At 40.3% G+C, this 16,212-nt stretch overlaps 1 protein-coding gene across 1 annotated transcript in view; it reads right to left on the reverse strand.

Annotated features, from left to right (window-relative positions):
* Positions 1 to 2,235: 2,235 nt before the first annotated feature.
* Positions 2,236 to 16,212, reverse strand: part of NTSR1 (neurotensin receptor 1) — a 113,425-nt gene continuing 99,448 nt past the window's right edge. The window contains exons 2-4 of the mRNA XM_063296959.1: positions 10,487 to 10,688; positions 6,234 to 6,324; positions 2,236 to 2,512 (exon numbers count right to left, since the gene is read on the reverse strand). Coding sequence (XP_063153029.1) covers positions 2,263 to 2,512; positions 6,234 to 6,324; positions 10,487 to 10,688 — 543 coding nt within the window. The 3' untranslated portion in view covers positions 2,236 to 2,262. The remainder of the gene's footprint in view (positions 2,513 to 6,233; positions 6,325 to 10,486; positions 10,689 to 16,212) is intronic.

Here is a 16,212-nt window from a genome sequence, read left to right on the forward strand (position 1 = left end):
TTGTCTAAGTTCTTAAAGCAGATGAGCTTTTCTCTTATGCTTCCCTGCTTTGCAGGGGCATTGTCAGTAATGTTTAGAATGGAGACAGAAAGAGTGATAATTCTCTTCCCATTCTTCAGCAATGCTTGCTACATGTTGCTGAAGACCAACTGGCATGCCAAAGAGTTACAAGGATGGCTTGACATAGAGCAGTAAGCCATGCCTTATTAAATAAGCCACATCTACTAGAGTTGCACACTGCATTAAGCCATACATTCAGCATGGTTCAACTGCTAGCATCACATGTCCTGCCATACCAAATGAATCACATTATGGCTTAGCAAAATATTCATGCTCAACTATTGAGAGGTGTCTCTAAGTTCTGTGTATGTAAGAGCAGAACCATCTTTTAGGATATCTGCAGTATGTATTGATATGAGATCAAGATTTCATTGGCCTTAGACCCAAGGGAAACTGGCTTCAAATCCCTATTCAGCTATAAAGCCTCTTGAGTGGTCTTGAAGTGTCCCTGTCTTCCCCAAGCCCTATGTATTACCTGATCAATTTTGTAGTGGAATAAGTGAGTGTGTGTGTGTGTGTAATGCTTAAGCAATTGTAATTATTAAAGCTTTTGTAAGTTAACAGAAACTCCCTGTGTGTTGTGTATTCTCCTGAACATTTCATTACTGTATAAGGTCCCAAAGTTCAAATATGTAACACAGGAAGGTCAACTCAACAGCCTTATGAGAAAAGCAGCAGACGAGGGTGAAGTTGTAGAACATCTCCAGAACCTGGAGAGATTAGTATTTGAAAGTGTGGACCATGTGGCATAGTAGTTCTTGAAACATAGATGGCTCGAGAGATCCATGCAGCTTCATAATTACTAATAGCTATGTGAGCAGGGGGCATGCCTCACAATTCACTGCAGTATATACATATTTACTTTTGAACAGTTTTCTATGTAAATGAAAGATCCTTTGGGTTCCACTGTCCAGCCCTTATCACGGTATGGGGACCTGTGCTCTTGAATCTTCCTGGTTCTCTGGATATCCCCTTGCTTTATCAATTTCAATTTTGCAAACCTAACTGAACTGCTCACTTGTGTCAGTGATGTTGGCCTTACTATAAATTGCATTTTAACTTGTTTCCCATGAATTTTGTTTTGATGGCTTAGGTCCTTAACATAATACTCCATTCTGTGGAGGACCTAGAATATTGTTGTCACCAAACAAGGCTTGCTCTGATATCAGCTGTAGTAGAAGCATTTATCATTAATTAAGATTAACTCCATCTATCCTCCCTAAGCTAATGTTGATATTATGGGGGGAAATACTCTCTCTCTATAGCAGACATCTAGATGCTTGTCCATTAATTAAGCAATTAATTAACTCATTCTATACTTCACCTTTCTATTCTAGCAAACATTCAAAGCTCCCTTCCCCTATGCAATTCCTATTTTATGCATTGTATATTATATCTCTGGAAGCTTTGATCAAGAAATGAAGCCCTGGTGCAGAAAATGAAATAAATAAAAAGAAAGAAGGTAAACTGAAGTGTTGTTCTTCAAAGCTACATCCATAATGACATCATGGATTTACCAAAGCATTTCTCCTTTTGAAAAAAGGTGGGGTGTGTGTGTCCAAACTGATTTTCCTACACAGGATATGAAATTTGAATGCAGCTCTAATTCCAAAAATACAGTAATAACCTCATTCCCTGAGTATTGCATGCCCTTTACTGAAATTTACATTCCCCTTTCTATAAAGACTTATGGAATATAGCCTTTCCCACACCCTAAAAAACAATAAATAAATAAAAACAAAAAAAGAACGATCCTGTTCTTTCCTAGCCTCCTCCCTATCAGTTAATAATTTCAAGGTAACCAGGATAAGTGATCTTAATCTTCTTGCTGATGGCACTTTTAAACTGAGAAACAGATTAAGTACAGAATAAGAGGCATTCAAGCTTGGCCGACATTGACTCCATAGTTGTGAAAAGCTTCCTGGAGAACATCACAGGCAACTTCTATGCTGGATCAAAATTACAAAACATGGAGACATGACTCACAACAGCTAGAGGCCAATGCAGTAACATCACCTCGGTGTTAACCTGTGGAATGCACACCTATTCATTCCAACGGACAACAATCAGCTAAAAATGTTCATGCGGTGGTGAATTTGGAGGTCATGTCTAAAAGCAGGACAGCCCTCTTTCACAAGCTCTGTTTCCTGTCTTGAGCTGGGGCATTGTTTCCTTTCTTTCTTTCTTGGGAATGCCGAAGTCTCAATATGTAGTTTCTCTGGTGACCTGGCTAGAAAAAGTGTGATTACTAGAGATGCTGTTGGATTTTCTGTTGAACTTGGTTCGTTTCTTCTTCTTTCTCCACGGCAGGCACATGGAAATAAGGGTTGAAAGGAAGATCTGGCGGAAGTTGGTGGAGACCAAGTTATATAGGACTGGGTTAATAGCTGAACTAACATAGAAGAGGATGTTTGTCAGCATGTAGAAATAGTGGTAGAAGTCATAAAGGAAGCTGGGAGGAGAGAAAAAGAGGAAGATATTCTAAATTGAGCCCAGTTCAACCAGGAAGGGAGAGCTGCAAGAAATACTAGCCATACGTTTGAATTGTATAGCTACAGTTTATTTTATTTTTAGTGATTTAGATGAAGCTTAGCTCATTTATTTACTTGGACTCTAGGCAATGGAAAGATATTGAAGATAATCACAGTAATAATAGAAAAACAATACAATAGAATAATAACAATGCAATACGATACAGTCAATACTGGGACCCACAGCTCCACAGAAGCGGGGTCAACCCCACCTCAGGGAGCAGGATGTTCCATAGGAGAGGAACTTGCACTGAGAATAATACCTGTGCAATGTTTTGATAGCTATGGATCCATAGTATGGCTGAGTTTGTAGGAGTCAGTAGCTCTGTTCTTGGGGCATACTGATTTATTTATTTATTTATCCAATTTGTCCCTGCCCATCTCCTCCCATCGGGGGACTCTGGGCGGTTTACAATGATCAGTTAAAACAACCATCATAAAATATACAGGATAAAATTACAATAATAAATAATATAACTAAGAGTAAAGATAAAAAGCCCAAGTGGCGAAAGAATCTAAAAACAGTCCAAGCGTGGGAGGAGTAGTCTATAGCAGCCATCCCCATGTAGATCTATCTGGTTAGATAATTCCTAACTAGTAGAAAGCACATGAGCCAATTTTGGCGTAGTGGTTAAGGCATCAGGCTAGAAACAGGAGACTGAATTCTGGTCCCGCCTTAGGCACAAAGCCAGCTGGGGGACCTTGGGCCAGTCACTTTCTCTCAGCCCTGGGAAGCAGGCAATGGCAAACCACTTCTGAAATCTTGCCATCTTGCCTGGGACTAGTCCAGGCAGTCGTTAGGAGTCAACACTGACTTGAAGGCATTCACCCACTAAAGCACATACTTTGTGCAGAGAAAGTTTGAGGTTCACTCCCAGTTATCACCCCCAAGTGGATCTTGTTAAATCCCTGTTATCTCCCGCAAGTGGATCTTGTTAAATCCCTGTTACCTCCCGCAAGTGGATCTCGTTAAGTCCCTGTTATCTCCCGCAAGTGGATCTCGTTAAATCCCTGTTATCCCTCGCAAGTGGATCTCGTTAAATCCCTGTTATCTCCCACAAGTGGATCTCGTTAAATCCCTGTTATCTCCCACAAGTGGATCTCGTTAAATCCCTGTTATCTCCCGCAAGTGGATCTCGTTAAATCCCTGTTATCTCCTGCAAGTGGATCTTGTTAAATCCCTGTTATCTCCCGCAAGTGGATCTTGTTAAATCCCTCCCATCACCCCCAAGTGGATCTTGCCAAATCCCTCCCATCACCCCCAAGTGGATCTCGTTAAATCCCTGTTATCTCCCGCAAGTGGATCTTGTTAAATCCCTGCCATCACCTGCAAGTGGATCTTGTTAAATCCCTGTTATCTCCCGCAAGTGGATCTCGTTAAATCCCTGTTATCTCCTGCAAGTGGATCTTGTTAAATCCCTGTTATCTCCTGCGAGTGGATCTTGTTAAATCCCTGCCATCACCCCCAAGTGGATCTTGTTAAATCCCTGCCATCACCCCAAGTGGATCTTGTTAAATCCCTGTTATCTCCTGCAAGTGGATCTTGTTAAATCCCTGTTATCTCCTGCAAGTATCTGCAAACTGTCCTGTTGCTGCAATGCCCCAGGGAAATGTGGAAAGTTGTGTTCTTCTTCCAGACAGCACTGTTCTGACAGTCCCATGAACGGACTAGGTCAGCCCCACTAGGTAGACCAGACCAGGAAATCAGTTGCACAGGAAGTCTAAAGCTACTATTATTGAGATTGGCTATAACAGCAGAATCTTGCAAGTCTGTGATTTACCTCCCTTCCTTCTTATACCCCCATGAATTAGGGAGGTGTCTCCCTAAGCCGCTTCTGAATGTTACCTCCTTGCCCTGGCCTTAAAAGATGTTCCAGCTTCTTTTGTCTAAGGAATTTTTTTTTTCATATTTCCATCAAGGTCATCTTCCTTGCTTTCTACAGACTGGCAGTTTTCTGGAAATAAATCTTCTGGAATAGAAAACTTGCATTTCCTCTGTTCTGGGAGATGTACTGCCTGAGCTGGAAAAGCCAGAGTAGCGTGGCCTGGAGGAAGAATAGAACTTGCCGGGCAACTGAGGGTTTCGCAGATTCCTCAAGCAGGAGGGTTCAGCTAGGAATGAGGTCCTGATCTGAGATCTTAACAAGTTGCTAGTAGTTAAAGAAGACCATGGGACAGGTGAAGCTTGACCTGAGAGCAGACATGGCAGCCCCCACAGCCATACAATGCTTCCGATGTCCACTAAAAGATTGACAGCTGATTGGATAGCACCAAATCATCTCTTTGTACCTTATCTTTTTTTTAAGGCAGAATCTGGAGGGAAGTAAATTAGGCATGAAAATGGCTACAGATACTCATGTTATTAGGTTTTATTTTTAAAAGGAGTTATTCTTTTAACAAAAAGTGAAAAAAAAAACAAACCCCTTGCTTATTCCCTTAGAACAGGGTTCCTCAACCTTGGCAACTTTAAGGTGTGTGGACTTCAACTCCCAGAATTCCCCAGCCAGCATGGTTGAGGAACATTGCCTCAGAAGACAGATTCCAAGAGGTGTTACTTTTTATGTTCTTTGTAAAACTTTTAATAAAATTTATACATATACATACATACATACATATTCCAAGAAGGTCTCCCCATCAGCTCCTTCAGTCCTAAACTGATTTATTTTATTTATTTATTAAATTTATACTACTGCCTATCTCTCCGGATGGGGGACTCTGGGCGGTTTACAATAAAAACAACAATAAAAGTTGTTTTTATTTCAGTTTCAGTCACACTTTAAAAACATTAAGATGATAAATATAAAATCCAAGAGAAGATGGAATCCCAATCAGTAGAGGGTGCTATGGCACCAACCACCCCTAGGTGGAGCCGTTACCCTCCTCATCCCACGCAAGGCGGCAGAACCAGGTCTTCAATTTCTTTGGGAAGGCCAGGAGCGAGGAAACCTGTCTCAACTCCTGGGGCATGATATTCCAAAGGGATATCATCAAATCCATCATTTTCCCCAGGCAGGTTCGTGAGAGGGGGGTCAAAACAGTCAAGATGGTGGTCACAACTGCAAGACTGGAGCCCCACCCTTTTGTACCAAAGATGGAAGTACAAAAAGTGTAGGACTTTGATTGCATGGCTGTGATGACCATCTGGACTTCTTTGTTTTTTTACTGTTCTTACAGATATCCCTGTCTCTCCCAACATGGTGGTTCTTCAGAAATGTTCACCATGTGGAATGGAAATGGTAAAAGTTGGGTGGAATTCAAAACAGTTTCCAGCAGGTTAAGAATAGGGAAGATAGAAATAATTCAATAGGCAGCGCTAAAAAAATGACATTCTCAAAACCGCAAACAGCTTTAAACAGATGATACGGGACAATACTGAACCAGTCCGGAAGGAATAGCAGCTTAACCAAATGCCTGATCAAGAGATAGATCTCCAGATTGCACCAGAACTTTAAAAGGCCAACTACTGTGTATCTGAGTCAAGAGGGTACTCACGAATTGGGATTGTGCTCTTTTGCTCATGGCATTGTGACCCAGTAGCAGATGAGGAATCCACAGAAGACATCCCAAGATGTCTTGGGAGAGAAGACTGGAGTATTAGCCTGTGGGTCAACTTAAAATAATGATAAGAATCAGATTACTCACTCTGACCACTGGTTTTCTGACACATAGCAATACATAAGTCGCCGCACATGGTATGGAAGCCAGCACACCACAAAGGCAATCACAACAGCACCTGTAAAGGAGAGAAATATGCATTAGGTTGGTGATCTGCACACAACAGCACTTTTCAATCATCTTCTGGTCTGCCCTTGTTGCTACAGCTTAAGTTCTGGTGGAAGGAGGGGTGAAGTCTGCACCATTTTAAAATCAAGAGCTCTTATTCAACAAGAGAAGTATTCACTCCAAAGAAAGGGATGTAGATATTTGAAGAATAATTTTGGATAAAAAGGATTTAAATCTTGCTCCATTCAGATAGACCTTAAGGAAACCAACCAGCTTCTCTGGGATGAATTTTCTATTCCCAGTAGAAATTTCTCAGAATCCATCTTTTTTCCTACAAGTGTCACTGTGGACACTTCCACTTGGAATCAGCTCTGATCTGATATATCTCAGAAAGACATTTGTGTTGAGAGCTGATATGTTTATTCTGATTCTGCTCTGATTTATTGGAAATGGCAACAATGAAGTATTTTCCTCTGAATGACTGCAGCCTTATGAGTAGTCTGCTTTCTCAGTGGAGAAAGGCTGAGTTGGGCCTCAACTGTCTCCTAGGCCCAGCCAGCCATGACACCTCGTCTCTCCATCCTGTAGAGCAGTGTTGCTCAACCTTAGCAACTGTAAGATGCATGGACTTCCTGCTAGCTGGGGAATTCTGGGAGTTGAAGTTCACAAATCTTAAAGTTGCCAAGGTTGAGAAACACTACTGTAGAGGTTCAGCATCCATCTCTCCCCAATCCCCAATCCATACAACCATAATTAAGACCATTGTGGAAAGTGCCTGTTAGCACAAAATAATTGACACACTGTCTTATCATCTTCATAGTTCATAGGATCTTTTAAATGCAGTAGTAGAATATCAGCTTTGTGGCTGGGAAGCTTCTCCTCGTAGTTCTGTACTACTTCAGTCTTCAGATTACTGAAAACAACAGGATTGTTGGTGTTTTTCTTTGAATTGTTGCAAGTCAGCAGATTTTGTAGGTGGTCCATTTTTCCAATGGTAGGAACTCTTGCTTCATCCTGCCTCCCAGCTCCCGGGCTTAATCATTAAGCTGTCTCCTTTTCCCTTACGCACTGTTCTTCCCTATTCTTTTTCTGGAGCTTTTTTCTTCCTTTTGGCATTGTTTCAAACTTATCTCCGCTCTCCTTCCATCCAGCTGCCATAGCAATATTCAACCGTGGTTGCATTATTGGAAAAAGCACACATTTGGAAATTGCTGGCACACACACATTCCATCTTCACAATTCACAAGGGCTTTTGAATGCAACAGGGGAATGGCAACAAGGTAGCTAGGGGAACTTGGAGGGTTTTGGTGCTTTTGTTAACATTTTGAAATAATAAGTCTTCCTAGTTTTTTCAGGGTTTGTTGCTCCTGGCCCTTTCTGTTTGGTGCTAAGGGTGGGTTATCCCCTTACAGTTTCTCCCTAAGCAATGTTTATACTGCAAACATGGAGATTCACCTGAATATCCTGATACCTCACTCAAGTCCACTGGCCTTGGGTGGCCAATGAATTTAAATAAAATAAAATAAAATTTCTGAGTGATCCTCCTTTGGCTTCTTTCTAACTGGCATCCAGCAGCCAAGTCTGCTAGTAAAGGAATAATGGAGTTAGCTGTTCCTTATTTACCCAATCTGCAGTGTCTATATGGCAATAATTCAATCTGACTTTCATTCTTATCAGCATAATTGCTTTTCCTACACTGGTATCATTTTATGACAGAAGGCTACCTGCTCATCAGTTCAGTCCATGCCAGGGAGAAAACATAACACAATCAGAAGATTGTGCTGGCCCTTTGAAGCCTGGGTTGTGAAATTCAGCTGAAACCAATCTTATTTTCAGTGGGTGAACAAATCCATTTCATCATCTAATCTTTTAAATTGTCAATATGTCAGGAGCAACTGTATCATTCCGAGGCAGTGAGGTGTTTGGAAGACTTTTGCAGTGGACCAGACTGCTTGGGTGCTCAAGCACACCCCAAATCTCTATTTTGGCATCTCTTCTGATCTTTTTTAATAAAGCCAATGCAGAAACAATCCAAAATGAACTGGCAGCAGAGAAAGACGGTTTGGCTTTGTGACTTCAAATTGCAGAGTCTCCATTTCAAAACTCACTTTTGCTATCAGTGCTGAGATGCTTTTGGTCTACCCCAGTTCCCAACTTCGACTACTTTGAGATGTGTGGACTTCACCTCCAGAATTCTTAGCCCACACATAATTTTTTTGTGAATGGAGTTCATACTTGAACATTTCTACATTGAAGTGCAAGACTTCTGTGTGTGCATATGAATGAGTATAATCGTCATACTGATGATATTTCACCCTTGTAATTTGCTACTCCCTGGGATGTTTGTGTGTTTTTTATTTCCCACTCTACTCCAGAATCCTAGGATTTTCTGGTGGATTCCCATCCGTGTCAGACCCTGTTCAATTCTTTATGAGATGCTGCCACCTGTAATTCTTTTCTGTTGGCAAGTATTGTTGGTATTTGGCACTAACCCCCTTATTTTCACTTGGAATAGAAGCTGGAGGACTTGTTTTGCTATAGCTGTTGAAGTGTGAAATTTGCCAAAGTAGCAGCTACTGATTGAAATTACTGAACTCCAAATGGCACATTGCCATGAAAAATCCATCTTTCTGTTTGAATTTGAACCAGCTTTGTTAGTTCTCGCACATTGTCAATATTCTCAGTACTGAATTTCAGTGAAAGGCCTTAGCCTTGTTTTAAAAAAGAATTACGTTTGGGTCATGTTCACACTACATCCTTAAGGTTTACAGGTCTGGGTTACAGCCATTGAAATGGCCACTCAATGACAGAAAAGAGATACAAAAATCTAACTCTCTGCTCCCATCTGGTGGTCACCTGGAATTTTACAACACAGTTCTGGTAGCCCTACATCATAGAGCAGCCTTTCTCAACATTTTGACCCTGGAGGAACCCTTGAAATATTTTTCAGGGAATCCCTGCACATTCAGGCTCAAATATAGGCCAGAAGTTACAAAATTATTACATTCGTTTCATGGGTAGGCCTGTCTATATGCATTAACGGTGTTCTTAAACTAAACATAAAGAACGAAAAGTACCTCTTTAATATGAAGTTGCCCACATTTGAAATATTTTTTTTAATAAATCGTGATCTCCCAGGGAACTCCTAGGGACCTCTCACAGAGCCCTAGGGTGCCATGGAACCCTGGTTGGGAAACCCTGCCCTACATCATAGAGGTTTGGTCTTTAGACTGGTGTTTGAATTCTGCATGCAAAAATTAAGATGGTTTCATGATGAACAGAAAAAGTATCAGTACGGACAGTTCAACTGAAGATTAAAAAGGAGGAAGGAGTATTACCGCCTTGAGTTCACCGCCTTGAGTTATTTATAAAAATTATGAAGGCAGGATATAAAATAAATAAATAACATAAATAACAATAATAACATATATTATATAATTGCAATAATGTATTATGATTTTCATGGGTAGAAAAACCAATCATTCCCTGTAAAACAAACTAAAATTTATAACAGTTGCTGAAGTGTTGGATCAGGATAGAGAAACGTTGAAATGATATTATTCAACCTAATCTTGGATTTACATTTGTTGTTATGCCTTTCATGTGTTCTTTCTTCAGTAGACAGAACTGGATGGCTTAGAAGAAGATTATGTGCTTATTTATAGTCGCTGACATAATTAGGCACAATCTTATATTTTATTCATCCATCCACCCAAGTAGCCATGTCTCAGTAAATGAGTAATCAATTAGTAGTGCCTTTGTGTTAATTTGTGATATTCCATGCAATCTCTGCTACCAAAGCTTTATAGACAGAGGAAGAAATGCCATTGGTGGTACCTTGAATAAATTTGCAGATGGGGAGAATGTTAGGTCAAGGGACAGCAAGAAGACTTTTATGTCCTTGGATACATTATCTGGACACTACTATGCAGGCCCCACTGAAAATTATGTTACCAACTGTTTCTTTTACACATCTTAACATAATTTCATTAATAGATTAATACATGGTTGGATTCTAGTCTTTTTTAAAATGAATCTACAGCTCTGTGAATTTTACGATGTAGTAGAAAATGCATACATCATTTCCGAGCCACAGGGTGTAAGACCTCAGCCAAACAGATAAACTGGATATCAGATGTATGAACATTGCTTAAAATCAGAGGGGTACATACGCAGAACTCGAACTCCGTGCTTCAGGGTTTGAACACGTCCAGGTTCCATGGACATGCTAAACATGGTTTGCTGTCCTCCAATTGTGCACACTTGGTTTTCTTGTGCCGCTTGCTTGAACATGATAATGAGTTGGTTGGCTATGATGGTGTTCAGAATAGAGATAACAGCCATTGGGAAAATGAAGGAGATGAAAACATTGACCTGGATGGGAAAGTAAGAGAAGGAATAGAGAAATCTCGTTAGCATCCAAATGGGAGAGAAGGGGCTAGAGATTTTGGCATTGGTGGGATCCACTCTTTCAAGTAACAGTGCTATATATCAAAAGGTGATGCCACAGGGTCTGGAAGACAGATGTTCTTTCCATAAGAATGCCTAGAATCCCAGCACTAGATTATTTTTGTTGTCCTTCCAACCCTAATTCTATGATTCATCATTGTTGGATTGAGTGATTTCTTGGGCTGTACCTCAATTGAAATATTTCTGGCATGGCTTATTGTGACGAACCTGACTCCATTACTGCACAGCTAGATTGCACGTCTCTCACGTAGCCTCAGAATGCTGTATATTCCCTTATAAGGGCATGACTTGTATTTCCCTATTCTCTTTGTACTCACTCCCCCGCCCTGATAGAACTGCTGAATAAAAGGAGGTGGGGGTGTGGCACCAGGGGGCAGTACCAGCAATCTCCTGAGGTGTAGCGTCTCTCGCCACAAAAGAATCCTGTGCCTGCCGTTGTCTTTTCGACCTCACCCTTGCGAGGGCATCGTTGGCTCATTCCCCCCCAGGGAATCCCATAGGCCGAAGGGCGAAGGACTGGTCGCGCGACGCGACAGCTTATGAATGAATTAAGAAAGTACAAAGTATTTTATTCACAAGGTAGGATAAAACACTATTATACCTTGGCTGATCTTAAAAAGCTAAGCAGGATTGGAATGTAGTAGAACTTGGATGAGAGACCGCTAAGATATTTCTAGACTATAGGGTAGACTAAGAAGTCAAACGAAACTCAGAAGAAAACAGTGGCTAACCACTTCAGTGTGGTTTCTCAGGATCCTAGATGAATGTGTCTCTGAAGTCACAGGGAAATGAAAAAAGTCTTTTCTGTTTGCTGTCCACTGTTAAAATGTGCCCATCACAAGCAGATTCTGGAGCCCCAAAACCTTGTCAGAACTCACTGCATTGAACACATAAATAAATGTAAATAAATAAATAAATAGGCTACAAAAAAGGATGATCATTAAGTCACTAAAACTTTACAGTAAAACCTTGCAACATAATTAATGTCACCATAAAACTGTACAATAACACCCTACAATAAAGTGATGGATTTGAAAATTTCTAGGGGGAAAAACAATCTTTTCCACTTGCTGCCTTGTGTTGAAAGTGAAGTGAGCTTCTTTGGGCAGCTGCTGGAGTCCCAAAACATTGCCAACACTCCCTGCATTAAGCACTAAAAAAAGAAACAATAAAACACTATAATTAACTCGCAGAAACACTACAATGAAGCATAATAACAAAATCAATAAATACCACAATAAAACTCTAGTGAAGTTGAAAGGCTGGTGAAAAAGTTTTTTCCCCTTGCTGTCCAGTATCCCACATGGGCATCATTGACCAGCTACTGGAGGTCCAGAACATTATAAGGTCCCAACTCTGTTGACATCTGCTGTGGACATGAATGTCAGCCCGTTCAAAGCTTGTGGCTCCAAGATGCCTGATGGTGTTAGCTTCATCCTGGTAAGAGCTATTGGTGTCAGAAAAAAGTCACCAGGATCCATAACTCAGGAACATATCTCAGAAACCAGAGAGGGGGGAAAATAAACTCAGCATAAAAAGGAAAGAAGATAACTTCTTCATAGAAAACAAAAGAAAATAAAGACACATGTAGACAATGTTATGCAATGCTATTGATAAGTAAGGTTTTATTATTCATAATCAACAGGTTCTCTGAGAAAATGAGAGATGGAACATAATCCCACCATCAACTCCATGTCTAAGACGTTGAAAAGACAGGAAGAGAACTTCTGAGGAGCTAACATCAGTATGAAGTCAAATCTTAATGTAAAAACACAAGTATCATTTTGAAGTGGTGGTGGTAGTAATATTTTATGTTTATCTATTTCCCCAATAAACATAGAAGACACGATACTACTTCTGAAGGTATAATTCTGGTTTTGTAATAGAGGCAATGTTAGCATGCCGTAGACCTATGTTCTTCATGGTTACCTTACTACCAAAATGTAAGTGTTGCTAGTTTCAGAATGATCATTTCCTTAGCCAAGTTACCATCAGTGGGAACTCTGAACTTGGAGGAGGAGTTGGCTCTCTTCTTCTGATCCAGAAGGATCTCAGTGGTAGTAGCACGGTGGAGCAACACAGTTTTTCTACCTATGCTCCCTTTTTAAAACTTTGAGATTTTGGTCTATATAACTCCTTGCCACACTGTTTAAGAATTTCTTGGATGGGAATAAACCCACAGTAAAATTGAGTATCTCAGTAGGCTTGCTTCTATAGCATAGCGGGTACAATTCCTATTGCCACTGCAGACAAATTCATAAGATGATCAGAACTGAATGTTAACTGAATGTGGCACCTGTCTGTCTGTTGTGGTGCCTGCCCCCTGGAAAGAGATCTGTGTTGTCCCCACCCTGATTATGCTCTGGAAGGCCTTTAAAACTTGGCTGTTCTCCCTGACTTTGGGGGATACTTTGTAGGTGATGTTTTTGTTAGCATGGGTTTCTCCAGATGCATAACATTTTCTTGTTGTTTTTTTTCTTGTTTTCTTTCCTGTTTTTACTTGACATAAGCTGCCCAGAATCATTGTGGAGTTGTGAGCTTCTGAATCTCAGAAATACATAAATAAACAAATATATTTTAGCTGTACAGGGAATTATTTATATCAGGCAACATAGTTTTGTTGAAGCCAGGGATGGAGAAATCTTTTGGCCACAGATGTATCTTTGAGATTGTCTCGTGGGATCTGCCACAAAACACTGCCAAGGTAGAATGGGCCAGTTTTACAATGCTCATTTACCAAAAGAGAAATTGGTGAACTGTTCCTACTCCCCATTATTCTCATGGGGTGCTTCCTATGACAAATTCTAAGCATGTCTGGGAGCTAAGAAGCATTCTTGGAAATAAAGTTGATGCTAGAAACTCATGTTCTATGGCATGCCTACTTCTGTTTCTTTTAAAATGAGAAAGTAAAGTTAATTTCAATTCAAGGTAAGACTTCTGGAGATTTCACAGACACATCAGTGCAGGTGTACAGGCGTCAAGATAAACTTATAACAACAAAACGCTTTAAAATGACTCAGATTTCACAAGTTTGATCCTGTCACCCCAAATCTCAGGTTGTGGATTGGAGAAGACCTCAAATCTAATTGGATTTGGTGACCTCATGAAATTTCAGGCATTTCTGATGTATTTCTTAAATTTCTTTACCAAGGTTGGAGGCCCTGTAGACATCATTTAGAGGGGTCTTACACACATGATGACAGGAGACTCAAGATTGCCAACCCATAGATTTATGGAAGTGAAGTAATGAACCTTCTAAAGGAAAAGGTTGAGAAATCCTGCCCTGAACTTACATCCTATTGATCACCCTTAAAGTTGCTATTCTTCTTGCCTTCTTGATTGCATTCTAATCTTGTTCAGGAGTTATGTAGGCAAAAGTAAATAATTTCTTCACAAGCATCTAGGGTACCTTAAATTAACTGGATGTGGAGTGGGGATTAGCATGTTGCGTAAACCCACTGACCTAGACAATTAACCTGGGGAGCATAGTGCTTACTCCTAAATAACCTGGAGCTAAACTAGTCTAACATATCCAGGTTGCAGAAACTCAGATGATTAACAAATGGCAGAGTTAGTTTCCCAGATCTTTGCAGCCATCTAGTAGTTCAGATTATTGGTCAATGGTGTGTTTCAACTACTTACTGAAGGATTAACTATTGAGCAAAGTCCCAGAAAGATCTCGACATGGGGCTGTTGTGAAAGTAGCTGACATGCTAATTTGCAGTCTGCAGATTCAGATGCACAGTGCACATCCCTAAGAGTGAGAGAAGGCTTTGTCATATATATAGAGAGTCAGTTTCCCTAGACCCTACCTCTCCTGGAGACAGAAAAAAACAAAACAAAAAAAACTCGTATTTTAAAACAAAGGGTAGAATTCAAAAAAGTTCATGGAAAGGGACTCGCTAAAAAATGATGTTTCCATCTCCCTAAAGCCTCTGATGGATGGCTGGAATCCCTCGAGAAGCTGAAGAAAATGTAGAGAAACTTGGTCTTCAGGATCTTCTCGTTCCATAGAAATAGATAGCCAGGAATTGGCACTGATCCCAAGCCTCATGTTCTTCATACTTCTGTACAGGTTAGGGAATTGGGTGGAATTTCAACATTGCTTCATTCTTCAGACTATGTTTGGGAAGATTCAATTTTTTCTTTATAATATTCTTGTGATCTGTAACAGTTTGAAACTTCTCCAGTATCTTTTTTGGAGATTCTAGCAGAGAGTGCTTCATTTCTAACAGATCATCTACACTTTGTGCTTGTCCAGCATATTGTATTTTCCTTTCCCTTCCCCTTCCCCGTTTCATTTTTTACTAATTTGTAAGCTGCTATCTGACTGGGCAGAAGCTCTCCAACCACTCAAACTCTGGTTTCTCTTTAGATTGTATAAATGTTTCATCTTTTACTAAAAAGAAATAAAAAGAATTGGGAGAGGGCAAGCCCCTAACTCTGTGATAGGGCCAGCTCCCATTTGACCACCACAGATTTTTTTCAGTGGTTCTTCAGTGGTTAGAAACCAGGAAAGACAGCCTCTTAGGCTTTTGTGATAGGTGGAAGGACTTAGAAGATGATTTGCTTCCCAGTTGACTGAGCTCACCAGAACTTACATGCTGCTACCCATGGAACTGAGTCACCTGTCCAAAGAAATGGCAATCTTTGCCACCTGCACTGTCCAAACACTGCCATAAGCCAACCTACTTACTGCTCTTGCAAAGAACCCATCCCATCAAATACTTCATAAATTATTCTTCAGAACTTAGCAACAGCAGCAACAGCTCTGACTGCAGAAGAGGAATGCAGCACAGGTGTTCCTCTCCATCTGTAAAGGAATACACTGTCAAAGCTGGGAGATTGACAGAAATGTCAAAACTCTGCATTTTGTTTGTCTGGAAGATGACAGACTACAGCTTGAGAGTTCTTGGCTTAACAGTGTTCCTTCTCCTCAGGAGGAGAAAATATCAGTTGAAGTTTGACAAGTACAAAAGCTTCATAGGACTGTAACGTTTAAAAATATATTTAGGTACTTTTTGTCTATTTTCCAAATGTAGGGGAGGGAGGAAAAGAAATACAAAGTAAGTAATTCTTGATAGAGTACTTGCAGGCCTAGAAAAGCTCATTGATTGGTTGATTGATTATGTGCCATCAACTTGGTGTCAACTCTTAGAGACTAGACAGACAGACAGACAGATAGATATGAAAGCTCATTGATTCATTAGTTGTCATCAAATCAGTGTCAACTCTTAGTGACCACATAGATAGGGAAGCTCATAGGCTCCCCAGTTATAAACCTCTAGGCTGTACATTGATTTTATTGGATGAGACTAGCAGAATTCTTTCTCAATATACTTAATCAAGTCTGGGAATGATCTACCAGATGTATTAGAACAATGTAAGCTTGTTCAATGATAGACCTTTTTTTCTTAGACCCAGCCAG

The sequence above is a fragment of the Candoia aspera genome, chromosome 3, assembly GCF_035149785.1.
Source record: "Candoia aspera isolate rCanAsp1 chromosome 3, rCanAsp1.hap2, whole genome shotgun sequence".
NCBI classification, from domain to species: Eukaryota; Metazoa; Chordata; class Lepidosauria; order Squamata; family Boidae; genus Candoia; species Candoia aspera.